The sequence below is a fragment of the Bos mutus genome, chromosome 18, assembly GCF_027580195.1.
Source record: "Bos mutus isolate GX-2022 chromosome 18, NWIPB_WYAK_1.1, whole genome shotgun sequence".
NCBI classification, from domain to species: domain Eukaryota; kingdom Metazoa; phylum Chordata; class Mammalia; order Artiodactyla; family Bovidae; genus Bos; species Bos mutus.
The window spans coordinates 26,434,193-26,448,224 of NC_091634.1; the positions used below are offsets into that span (position 1 = coordinate 26,434,193).

General features: G+C 40.6%; 1 protein-coding gene across 4 annotated transcripts in view; it reads right to left on the reverse strand.

Moving 5' to 3' along the window:
* TANGO6 (transport and golgi organization 6 homolog) overlaps positions 1 to 14,032 on the reverse strand; it is a 184,519-nt gene that overhangs the window by 101,281 nt on the left and 69,206 nt on the right. For all 4 annotated transcript variants that reach the window (XM_070388096.1, XM_070388095.1, XM_070388097.1 and 1 more), the window contains one exon: positions 13,966 to 14,023. In XM_070388096.1, the coding sequence (XP_070244197.1) occupies positions 13,966 to 14,023 (58 nt within the window). The remainder of the gene's footprint in view (positions 1 to 13,965; positions 14,024 to 14,032) is intronic.

Sequence of the window (14,032 nt, forward strand, 5' to 3'; positions counted from 1 at the left end):
AAAATTTTGCTTCTATTTTAACCATTTGGTCGCTCAACTGCAAGACAAGAAATAATAGATTCCATTTTATCTAATTAGTATTCCTCGACTTAGTAATTCTGAAAACTGAATCACTTTGCAACCTAAATATAGAAAAGTTATTATTATGGTCTGGTTCCTAAGCAACCATTTCATTAAGAAAAGCTCCACTTGGGAAAAACATCTGTTTGTCAGTAAGGTTTCTGCTGTTATCATATAATTTCAGTGAAAAAGCCATGGTCACCCCGTGCCTTAGTAATCCCTAGTTGTGAAAAGGTCAACAGAGGGTACTATAACAGAGAGCCATCTGTTTCAATCTGGGATAGTCCCTTGAAACTTGTTACCAGCTTTCCTAAACCACCACATAATTTAAAGGCCATTATCTTCTGGTTATAAAAGCAATAAATGTTCATGCTAGAGAATATGAAACCTGTAAGAAAAAAGGCACAAAGAAAATAAAAGTCATTTGAGTTTTTGATGCCTTCATATTAGATCTCACTGGAAAAATGTATTCTGCTGCTATAAAAAAAAATTGAAAACCACTGACCTAAAATAACTCCATATGTTTTGCCTTTGTCATCTGCAATAAGAGTATTTTTTGTAAGGTTTAGGGGCTGTGTGTTGGACAACTGAACTGAGAGATTTCTACAGTCAAACATTCAGTGACAATCTGACGGGGCGAGAAGGTGATGAAAGGTATGTGTCATATGACATATCACATGTGACACGGATTATAAAACTTCCTTGTCAGGTCATGTAGATGGCCCAGGACAGTGATTTTTTGAATCTTTTGTTGTTATTTTTAAAGCAGCAGAATCTTGTTTTCCCATATTTTTTAGAGGAGGCTCAATGAAAGAGAGAAAAAGAAAAGAGCCTACCCAGCCCACCCCTTCTTCACTGATCTTTGGGGTCATCGGGTCTGCAGGCTCCTCCCCTGGTACAGCACTGCTACTTCACTGTGCCCTGGGTCTGGATCACTGGTCCCTCCCTTCTTCACTAGGCACCAGATCTCAGCTAAAGGGTCACTTCCTCCTACCCCTTTCTGTCAGGTAAAATGTCCCCAACACAGGCTCTCGTATCACTGTGTACCTTTCTTCCCAGCATCTGTCAAAGCCACATTTCACATTTGTGTGACTTTTTTTTAACTTTTAAAGACTCTTTTTTCCCTTTGATGTGAACCATTTTTAAAGTCTTTATTGAATTTGTTACAATACTGCTTCTGTTTTATGTTTTGGTTTTTTGGCCCTGCGGCATGTGGGATCTTAGCTCCCCAACCAAGGATCAAACTCACACCCCCTGCACTGAAAGGTGAAGTCTCAACCACTGGACTGTTTGAGGAAGTCCCATGTGTGTGGCTTTTTGATTAGCATTTGTCCCCTGCATCTCCTCCCTGCCTCAGACTATATATTCCATGGAGGCAGGGCACGACTGTTTTTCCTCAGCAGTATACTGAGCACAGCACCCTTACACAGAATAGGTGGTCAATGAATATTTGTTGAGTGAATGACCATTTAAAACTATTAAGGAAAAAACCAACAGCCAAAGATATTTTACAGTCTTTCTGTCACTGTCTAAAGTCAGGTTACCAAAAATGGAAAACAGATGTTAAACATAAAATACAAAAGTGCTTCAGAGGGGCTTCCCTGGTGGCTCAGTGCTAGAGAATCTGCCTGCAACCAAGCTTGTGCGCCACAACTACTGAGCCTGTGCTCCAGAGCCCAGGAGTCACAATCACTGAGCCCACGTGCAGCAACTACTGAAGCCCGAGCGCCCCGGAACCCGTGCTCTGCAACAAGAGAGTAGTCCCTGCTTGTCACAACTAGACAAAAGTCCTCACAGCAATGAAGACCCAACACAGGCAAAATTAAATTTAAGAAAAAGAAAAGGAAAAAAAGTGCTTCAGAAACCACCTTCTCCTAAGAAAGAAAAGTTCAGCAATAGTGCCTTGGCAGGTGGACGGAAGGATGACCTAATTAGGTCTTTGGTAGTGCAGAGTCTGTGATCTGCATTTTCTGAGGCTCAGTTCATTCCCTATCTTCCAGCCTCCTTGGGGACAGTAGAGATGTCACAAGGTCAGGAAAAAAAATCAAGTGTAAAAGTCTAATGCAAAAATCTAAGTGAGTTGCTCAAAACTATACCGTTAAGTGCATTTTTCCACCACTGCCCAAGATCTTGACGTGACCACAGAGGGGGAAATTGATATTTCAATCAGTTAAAAATGTTAACCTATGATTCAAAAACACAATTCACTGTGTCAAGGTGAATAAAAAGATATAATTGGGCTTATTAACTGTGTGAATAACTTCAAGAATCATCTTAATCACACTGGGTGTGATTAGGAATTTTAATTTGTATTTGAAATGAAGGGTAAGATAAACACTTTAGTTTGGGAGGGAAGAGCAAGAAAGGGTGACCCTCCAGCTGTTGCCTCAAAGAAGTTCCAGTAAAATATGGGACAGACATAGAAAACGGACTTGCGGACACAGGACGGGAAGGGAAGGAGAGGGTGGGATGAATTCAGGGTAGCACTGACATATATACACTACCACGTATAAAACAAGGGCTTCCCTGATAGTTCAGTTGGTATAGCATCCACCTGCAATGCAGAAGACCCCAGTTCGATTCCCAGTTCGATCCGTATTCCCAGTATTCTTGGGCTTCCCTTGTGGCTCAGCTGGTAGAGAATCCACCCACAATGGGGAGACCTGGGTTTGATCCCTGGGTTGGGAAGATCCTTTGGAGAAGGGAAAGGCTACTCACTCCAGTATTCTGGCCTGGAAAATTCCATGGACTGTATAGTCCACGGGGTCGCAAAGAGTAGGACACAACTGAGTAACTTTCACTTCACGTGTAAAACAGGTGGCTAGCGGGAAACTGCAGTATAGTGCAGGGAGCTGAACCTGGTGCTCTGTGATGGCCTAGAAGGGTGGGATGGGGGGATGGGAGGGAGGGTCAAGAGAGAGTGGATATGTGTATACTTATGGCTGATTCACACTGTTGTACAGCAGAAACTCATACAACACTGTAAAGTAATTATACTCCAATTAAAAAAATTTAATGTAAAAAAAGATTAATTCCTTAGAGATTAAAGGAATACTGTACTTAAAGATAAGTCTTAAGAATAACTTGCTATTTTAGTTGTGAGCTCTCTTGTTCTTTTATCGTTAATTTGTCTTCAAATATCAAGTTGACTAAAGAAAGGACGGCTCCAGGGCAAAATTTAAATAGCTGTTCTGCAGGTAAGGTATTTACAACCTTCTTAATAGCTTGTAGACATTGAAGCAACTGAGTATTTATCCCTAGATGTCTCATAAGTGCCTTATAGGTAATAAATTCTGCCTTAGTGACAGCTAGTTTACATGAATAGGAGGTAAAGGATTTGAAACGAGCCATGGAAACCAAGAAATTAAGACATATGTAATTGCTTAGCAGAAAATGTCAAGATCCACTGGTTCCATGGCTTAATTCTACTGCCTGAAAGAGCAGAGGCCATGGTGACTGGAGATGGTGAGAAAAAGGAATGGAGAGAGAGGAGGGAAGGACAGAGAGGTCTATGGCCTTGACTTTGGAGTTGATGCTAGACTTCATCACTCACTGGTTAGCCTTTTATTGGCAACAATCTTTGAGCTTTGGTTTCTTTGTCTGAAAAATCAGTAGGTAAAGATATTGACTCTTATAGAGTTTTTATGAGGAGTAAATCAATTAACGCAAGTTACATCTGATATTTGGTTGGTGCTCAATAAATCATGAGTGAATATATACTGGGTTGGCCCAACATCTTAACCTGAACGAACTTTTTGGACAGTCCAATAGAAACAAGGAGATAAAATAACAACCATCAACAAGCATGATACTTTCAAATCCAGGCAGTCCATCACCAAGACATTACTGGTGGACTGGCAACAACAAAAAGCCTTTAAAGCCCTCCTAGAGCCCACAAAGAAAGTTCAGCTGCCTTGTCTTGGCATTCTGACAGCTTATGGATTCTAGCCTAGTCCCACTTCTCCCCATCCTTCCCAGTTTGTTCCGCTAACAATCTGAACTGCTTACAGTACTACCTGCCTTTATACTTGCCCTGCTCTTGACCACCTTCTTACCTTTGCTTTTCTTTCAGCCTCAGTCCCCTCACTCCACCTCTACATTCTAAATCCTGCTCATCCCTATTAACAGTCCTAAGAACTCCATGAAAACCTATTTTGGATTTTTCTAAGTTTATTTTTTAAAGTATATATAATGCTATTAAACTGAGAACAAAAAATAAAAGTATGTAACTCAGTGATCTTTAGTATATTACAAGGTTGTCCAATGATCACCACTATAAGCCCAAAACATTTCATCATCTCCCCAGAGAAATCTCTTATTCATTATCAGTCACTCCCTGTTTCCCTCTTCCCATTCTCAGGCAACCACGAAACTGCCTTCTATCTCTATGGATTTGCCTACTCTGGACATTTCATACAAAATGTGGTTTTCGTGTGTGGCTCCTTTCATTTATCATGTTTTGAAGGTTCAGTCACTTTATAGTATGAATCAGTACTTCCTTCTTTTTTGCTGCTAAATAATATTCCACTATTTAAATATACCACCTTTAATTTATCCATTCATCAGGTGATAGAAGTTTAGGTTGTTTCTACTGTGAATGAAAAATATTGCCTGCCCTACCGGTAAATAAAAGATGTTACAGCCGTTAAGCCATCACATTACAGTCTCTCTGATGGTGAGCTCTGGGGGAACTCAGGATGAAATAGGATGCCCGTCATCTAGCAGTCAGCCACCCCCTGACTGCAGCCACCCTGACAGTGCCCCCTGAGGAGACTCAGGATGAGAAGGCACAGGATGAGGCAACAGACAGCTGAGGTGCATAACAAAAGAATCACTTCAGTGAGCCCAGACTCTTACATCTTTCCATATACAGAAAAGCACTAAATTCCTTAACTGGACATATCTGGTTTCTTTAATTAACAGTAATCTTTTCACATTCTGAATACCTGGTCTTTGTGGCAAAAACTCCTATATATCCTGATTCCTCCCTTATCTCTTCAGAGTTATCTAAGATGTTGTATCCTAGGCTTGAAGTCCTCAGAAAGTCTGCTAAATAAAACATAATTCTTAACTTGTAGGCTGTGCATTTTTTTCAGTCGACACTACTTTTTTGGCTATTACAAATAATGCTGCTCTGAGGATTCATATGTAAGCTTTTGTGTGGACATGTGTTTTCATTTCTCTTGGGTGTATATCTAGGAGTGGAATTGGTGGATCATATGGTAACTATGTTTAACCTTTTGAGAACTGCCAGACTGTTCTTCAGAGGAGCTGCACTATTTTATGTTTTCACCAGCAGTGTATGGGCATTGCTTTCATAAGCTGTATTATTTTAAAGTAATTTTAAAATGCAATTTATTGGCATCAGAAATGTAACAAATATCAAAAGTCCTATACAGAAAAACAAGTCCTATACTTGTTTTTCTAATCCACAAACTCAGTAAACTATATATATATATCCCAGGATTGTTCTGAAGGCTCTCTCCTGACACTCCTAAAACGAGACTGGTGTCTCCAGTGCTGAACAGTGGGAATAAGGACTGGCAGTGTGAGGTAACATATATACGCCACCAATGGAAGATGAGTTAGAGATACACATAGAGATTGCTCAAAAAATAACACAGTACTGGGCTTCCCCGGTGGTCCAGCAGTTGACAATCCGCCTGCCAACGCAGGGGACATAGTTTCGATCCCTGCTCTTAGAAGATCCCACATGCCACAGAGCAACTAACCCCATGCCTTGCAACTACTGAGCCCAGGCCCCACAACCACTGAAGCCCCCGCCCCCGCCCATGCTCTAGAATCCATGCTCCACAAGGGAAGCCACAGCAAGGAGAAACCCACGCTTGGCTACTAGAGAGCAGTCCCTGCTCGCCACTACTAGAGAAAGTCCCTGTGCAGCAGTGAAGACCCAGCCCAGCCAAAAATAAATAAATAAATCTTAAAAAAAAAATACAGTACTCACTGCTAAACAAGTAAAACCACATACACACATACAAAATCAAGCAAACATGAGATCAGCATATTATTAAGCTATAGGAAGAGTTCATTTGTAGTGAAACCATGTCTCATACACAGGCCTAGTTCTCCCATACCTTTGACCATCTGAGAACTCAGCCCTTGTGCCTTGGAAACAAACAACTATTTTAGAATTAATTATTTTTCACTGTGGCAAGAGCAGTCTTCAGAAATGGAGAGACTTAAGATTCAAATCATGGTATTAACATTTGGTATCTGTGTCACTTTGGGCCAGCTGCTTAACCTCTTTGAGCCTCAGTTCCCTCATCTGTAAAACAGGGATAAAAATTTCTAACTCGTAGAGTTACTATGACAGGCACATAATAATAAGTGGTAACCTCCATAATGCTTATTTCCATCTCTTATATAGCAGTTATCCTGGGAAATCTTAGAAGGTGAAAATAACTAAACCTGAAGTAGCCAATTATCTTTTACTTGTAGGTAAAAGTACTAAATTGCTAAATGTGTGCATGCACGCTAAGTCACTTCAGTCGTGTTCGACTCTTTGTGACCCTATGGACTGTAACCTCTAGGCTCTTCTGGCCATGGGATGCTCCAGGCAAGAATACTAAAGTAGGTTGCCATGCCCTCCTCCAAGGGATCTCCCTGACCCAGGGATGGAAGCCGCATATCTTATGTCTCCTACACTGGTAGGTGGGTTCTTTACCACTAGTGCCACCTGAGAAGCCCAAATTGCTAAATATTCTGATGTAAATATGAGTGAATCAATTTTCAACTGATAGAGGAAATCACTGGACAGGTATTTCAAAAATGAGCTCATGTAAAATGCAAGTATTGGGGGCTATAAAATATAATCTCTGATTTGGAGAAGACATACTTCATCTGCACTGCAGTAAAATCAGGTACAGTGGACTGGGAATCCCTAAGACATGGGTCTGCTGTTCCATTATTCTCCCAACTTTTATGACTGTAGGCAAGTCAATTCTTCATTTATAAAAGAAATTTAATATCTGTTTTTATTGTATTTCAAGACTGTCCAAAGAATCAAAAGGCTTTCTAGATGATTAAGCATTATTCAATTTTAATAAATACTGATAATCATAATCAAATCTGTTTTCCATCTTTAAAAGTACAACAATAGGAGCAAATTCTACCATTATTTGGAAAGTTCTAGAGTAACCAAGCGTATTGGGGAAGCAGCGACAAGATTTGAAGGTCAACAAGGTTCAAATTATTACTTGCTATGTAATCTTCGAAAGGGGACTTAACCTGTATAAGTCTCAGGATCTTTAGCTATAAAAAGAGGATATCTCTCATCATACCCAAAAATTAACTCAAAATGGATCATAGACTTAAACATTTAAGAGCCAAAACAATAAAACCACTGGAAGAAAACACAGAAGTAAATCTCAGTTATCTTGGATTAAGCAATGATTTCTTAGAAATGACACCAAAAGTGCAAGTAATAAGACAGGAAACTGGTAAATCAGACTTCATCAACAGTAAGAAGTTTAGTGCTTCAAATGACACTAGGTATTTTTCCAAAGAAGATTAGAAATGCACAATAAGTTCGTGAAAAGATGCTCAGCATCACTAGTCACTGGAGAAATGCAAATCAAAATCACAATGAGATACCAACTTTACACTCTAATACGGCTATATAAAAGGATAGACAATAAAGTATTGGTCAGGACGCACAGAAACTGGAGCCCTCATACATTGTCCCTGCTGCTGCTGCTGCTAAGTAGCTTCAGTCGTGTCCGACTCTGTGCAACCCCATAGACGGCAGCCCACCAGGCTCCCCCGTCCCTGGGATTCTCCAGGCAAGAATACTGCAGTGGGTTGCCACTTCCTCCTCCAATGCAGGAAAGTGAAAAGTGAAAGTGAAGTCGCTCAGTCGTGTCCGACTCTTCACAACCCCATGGACTGTAGCCTACCAGGCTCCTCCGTCCATGGGATTTTCCAGGCAAGAGTACTGGAGTGGGGTGCCACTGCCTCCTCTGTACGTTGTCCCTGGGAAAGTAAATTGGTGTGGCCACTCTGGAAAACATTTTGGCAGCTCCTCAAAGGGTTAAACATAGAATTACTATAGGACCCAGTAATTCTGCTCCAACGTGTATACCCAGAAGCAATGAAAACGTATGTCCACACAAAAACCTGTACATGAATATTCATTACAGTGTTACCCATAATAGCTTAAAAGTGAAAACAATGCAAATGACCATCAACTGAGGAATGGATAAACAAAATGTGGTTAATTAGTAGTACAATGTAATATTATTCAGCCATAAAAAAAGAATGAGACCCTGATACATGCTACAACAGGGATGAACCTCACAAATGTTACGCTAATTGAACCAGACACAAAAGTCCACACATTGTATGATTCTGTATTATGAAACATCCAGAATAGGCAAATCCATAGAGACAAAAAGGAGATTAGTGGTTCCCAGGGAAGAGGGGGAGTGAAGAATGGGAACCAACTGATAATGGATATAGCGTTTCTTTTTGAAATGATGAAAAGTTCTGAAATTAGTGGTTTGACTGTACAAATACTAGAAACCACTGAATTGCACATTGTAAGACAGGTGAATTTCAGGTGTGTAAACTAAATCTCAAGAAGTTTAAAAAATGGGGATAATGCCTATTTCCCAGAACTTCAAGAATTTACTGAGCTAGCATATATGAGAGATGTTCTCTAAATGCCCATTTGTTAATTAGGTGCTACAGAACACCAAAGGAGTCTTCCCATTTCAAGGAAATAAGCCGAGATGATAAACTTCCCAGGGTCACATTCCACATTTCAATGCCCTACTCAATTAGGTGGTCCTTCAAGGGGTAGAATTATTTTCAGCTGCTGAGCGCCAAAGAATTGATGCTTTTGAACTGTGGTGTTGGAGAAGACTCTTGAGAGTCCCTTGGACTGCAAGGAGATCCAACCAGTCCATTCTGAAGGAGATCAGCCCTGGGATTTCTTTGGAAGGAATGATGCTGAGGCTGAAACTCCAGTACTTTGGCCACCTCATGCAAAGAGTTGACTCACTGGAAAAGACTCTGATGCTGGGAGGGATTGGGGGCAGGAGGAGAAGGGGACAACAGAGGATGAGATGGCTGGATGGCATCACTGACTCGATGGACGTGAGTCTGAGTGAACTCCGGGAGTTGGTGATGGACAGGGAGGCCTGGCGTGCTGCGATTCGTGGGGTCGCAAAGAGGAGGACACCACTGAGCGACTGATCTGATCTGATCTGAATGGTTCCCCAACTTACTTTATTTGAAGTAGAAATCTGAGAATAAGATAGAGAGTTCAGTCTCTGACAAGTTAAGACATGTAATCCTGCTCAGTTTGAAACTCTATAAAAACAATTTCACTTTGTATCTACTTTCCTGCCTTCCAGGCTTTTTGCCTTTCCCTCCTCTTGGCTCTTCTGCCAGAAATGAAAACTCTTCTGTGAAAGGAAAAGGGTGGAAGAGTCAGTGCAATTTGTTCAGGCATGTTATGTTGAGATGACTAGATTCTCTGCACGATACTGGCATACTTTCACCTCTCATGCTTGGCTCAGAGCCTACAGTTTCTTTCTTTTTTTCAATGAGCCAAGAAGTTTCGCCCAAAGATTCTTTTGACACGGATGGGGATCACTTGGAGCTGTGAAATGCATCTATTGCTGGTGTTGCCTTCAAACTGTTCTTTAAATAATTAAAAGTGACCACGAGGACCCATGAGTAGATCCATACTAAGATAGATAACTGGGCCATAATATCTTATTTGAAGAATATCACGTGTGTATCACATTCATTACTGGAACGTGTATTTCAAGACTGAAATGTGAAAAATGCTCAAAACATCAAATATACATTATGGGACTCTTAAGGACATATTTCATCTCCTATTTTTGAAGAGAGGAAGACTTTTACTTTCTATCTTATACACCTTCTTGCCATTTAAATGTTTTTTAAAACAATAAGAATGTAATAACTTGTACTATAATGATGATAAAACAATGAGAAAAAGAATATACAAGGAAGTCTGAAAAGGAGAGACACTTAAAGGACACGTCTAAGATTAAGTGTCTATTTATAAACTCTGGATTGTAACTGGAACTTAGCAACTTGTATAGAATTCTCTGCCTGAAGAAGCTGCTACTGAGTGTCTGGGAGCAGCTGCTATGAGAATTAAATCAACCATCACTTTCTCAGTAGAAATAAAAAGAGATGTGGTCTTTCATAAAACTAAATTTTAACTCATAGGGAATTTAGTCCTCAGGCTGTTGTGATGTACAGATAATATGTATATCAGAAATTTCTGGGATCCTGGTGGTTCAGTGGTTAAGCACCCGCCTTCTAATGCAGCCCCCTTGCACTACAGAATATCTACATGCAGGCTGGTCTTGTCTGCCTGCCTGACTGGAGTCCAGAATGGCGTGGCTCTGGAGTGTTAGGCCTAGGCAAATGACACTGACATGCAGGTGGGAAAATTCAGCTCTTTCGTTTCTTAATGGGAAATTCACCTAAGGCCTTGCTTGGCCTTGAAGTGTATGGTACAAACACCAAAAACATCAATTAATTCAAACTTGTCTGCTGTGGGGAACTGAGAACAGAAATTAGACCTCTACCTCCCACATTCCTTCATCTCCAAATTAGCTACTAACTGATTAGCATACCAATTAAAAGTACTATAAACAAACACAAAACCAGCAGTTGTGATTTTTATAGCAGACCCTAGAGGCTAATGACCTCAGTGGGTTAAACAGCTAAGAGGTTTACACAGCAGCGATGCTGTATGAGAATGACACACCGCCACTTCCCGAAAACTCTGTCCAAAAAAAAAAATCAACGAGAAACATCTCCTTGACAGTATTACAGTTTCCTGGAAAAAGCACAGGATGACTTGTTTCTGAGACTTACTAATTATCAGCAGTTCAGGTCCTTGCCTCTTTGATTTATTTGATTCCCATAAGTGCCATTCACTGTCATGTGGAATCCTGAGCTCCATCAAGTCCTCAGGCTTATCTCAGTTCCTGGCCTCTGTGACCTCTCAGCTGCCAATAATTACTTTCTCTCTCAACACACTCCACTCTTCTGCTCCCTCCTAGCTGTCCTTTTTCCTTGATGAGTGGTTATTTTTGTCTCCTCTGAAGAGTAGACTCTTGAGTTTATTCTTGCTCTTGTGCATTTCAGCCATCACCATGTGAATGTACCTGGGGAGGCCCTGGACCAGGAAGGATCACTAAGAAGCACAGCAGAGAGATGCGCAGGGAACAGCAGGACTGCCCAGCCCAGCCTAGGTCAGCCGAACCCCACTGGTCTACAGATGTGTGAGTGATCATAAACAAGTGACAATAAATAAACGATACTGAATGTTGAGGTATTCTGTTACATAGCAGAAGCTACCTGATAGAATACACCTACTCAAGCTTTAGCTGAGAAGTTACACATATCACCATGTTATTACCTAGCAATCTAACAAAAGAAATGGTAGTGACATGCACTGCTATATTAAAATGGATAACCAACAAGGTCCAGTTACAGGAAACTGCTCAATGTTACGTGGCAGTCTGGATAGGAGGGGAGTTGCGGGAAGAATGGATACACGTATATGTATGGCTGAGTCCCTCTGCTGTCCACCCGAAACTATCACAACATTGCTAATGAGCTGCTAATAAGCTATACTCCAGTATAAAATAAAAGTTTAAATCTAAAGAAAAGAAATAGTAGCGATATGACGACGATGATGAAAACATTAAAATCATAATTAGCTAACACATACTGAACACTTAATATGCACTAAGCACTTTCAAAGTACTAACTCATTTAATGTTAGCCCCCTTCATAAATAAACTTTTACTGACAGAACAGTATTCAATTTACAGATTTATTGAGAAGATGCACACAGAGTTCCTGTATACTGCATACCTGCTGCTGCTGCTGCTAAGTCACTTCAGTCATGTCTGACTCTGTGCGACCCCATAGACGGTAGCCCACCAGGCTCCCCCGTCTCTGGGATTCTCCAGGCAAGAACACTGGAGTGGGTTGCCATTTCCTTCTCCAAGGCATGAAAGTGAAAAGTGAAAGTGAACTTGCTCAGTCCGGTCCGACCCTCAGCAACCCCATGGATTGCAGCCTTCCAGGCTCCTCCATCCATGGGATTTTCCAGACAAGAGTACTGGAGTGGGGTGCCATTGCCTTCTCCGATAATGCATACCTAGCTGCCCCCTACCACTAACTTTCACTTTAGCACGGTACATTATCACAATTAATGAACTAGTACTGACATTTCGTTATCAACTAAAGTCCATAACTTACTCAGATTTTTTAAGTTTTTCCCTAATGTCCTTTTTTTGCTCCAGGATCCTATTCACCACATTATATTTAATCTCCTTAAGCTCTGATGGTTTAATCCCTCTCCTCCTCACTAAATTCTATTATTTTTTTGGCAACAGCTTTATTGAGACACAATTCACATACTGTAAAACTCACCAATTTAAAATATACAATTCAAAAGTTTCTACCATACTGACAGAGTTGTGCAACTATCACTACAGTCAATTTTAGAATTGTGTGAGCTTTCATCACCCCCTCAAGGAAATCCTGTACCCTTTGGCCATCACCTCCCAAACCTTTCCCCTTTCTCTCCAGCCCTAGACAACTGCTAACCTACTCTCTGTCTCTATAAATTTACCTATACTGGACATTTCATATGAAGGAACCATACAAAATGTCGTTTTCTGGGAATGGTTTCTTTCATCTATGTTTTCAAGGTTTTACCCACATGTTTCAATACTTCATTTTCATTGGCTGAAGAATATTCCACTGTATATACACACCACATTTTGTCTATCTGTTCATCAAATGGTAGACATCTAGGTTCTACCTTTTGACTACTACGAACATTAATGAACAAGTTTTTGCATGAGCATATGTTTTCATTTTTCTTGGGTGAATACTCAGAATTGCTGGGTCAAGTGACAACTCTGCATTTATTTTTTTCAAAGAACTGCCAGACTATGTTCTAAAGCAGCTGTAGGGACTTCCCTGGTAGTCCAGTGGCTAAGACTCCACTCATCTAATACAGGGGGCCTGTGTTCAATCCCTAGTCAGGGAACTAGGTCCCACATAGCAAAACTATGACCTGGCGTAGTTAAATAAATGAAGCAAGCAACTGTACTGTTTTACATTCCTACTTAGCTCCCTTTTTCACAGGTAAGAAACTGAAGCCCAGAGGGATTAAGTACTTTGCCAAAGTTCACATAGCTGAAAAGCAGGAGGGGTGGGGGAGGGTTGGTGCATCCTGGTGATCAATCTCCAGACCCCAGCTCCTGAGGACTACAGCACACTACAGAGCCCAGAGACTGTGAGTTAATTCTGCCTTCTTACCAGGTCTGCCTCCTACCCTTCTGGGGAAAGGTGCTTAACTCTCCACACCCTTTTTCGTAAAGCCCCTCTCTAGATTTAAAATCCACAAATTAACAGAAGACGGAATCACAACAAAGAATCATAAATGAGAAATAAAATGACTGCAAAAAATGTTTTGATAATGAAATATATTCTGAGATTCTTTTAGTTTAACAAGAGCGCAAAGGTGCACAATGACAGTAGCCATGCACCTAAAACATCAATGTAATGGGAGCTCACATGTGAGGCATTCTTTACCTCCTCAAATTTGAGGAAACGGGATTTAATCTATAGAATGATAAATAAACATAAATCAAGGCTTCCCCATGATTATGAGATACTGAACTCTTCAGGGTCCCTTTAGGAACCCTCCAGAAATATTACTATCATGACTGAAATTAAGTCCTAGCTAGGAGGCAGGAAAATGGACAAAATGACCAGCAGGTTATGATTCTATGACTTTAGAGATTTTGTGAAAACACATGATTTAATTTTTGGTCCACAGACTTAAAGTCCTAAGCAGGACTAACTTACCCTGAATAGCAGACAGATATACAAAGGTGTCTTCATGCTCCAAGTTCTCCAAGAATATCTGAAACCA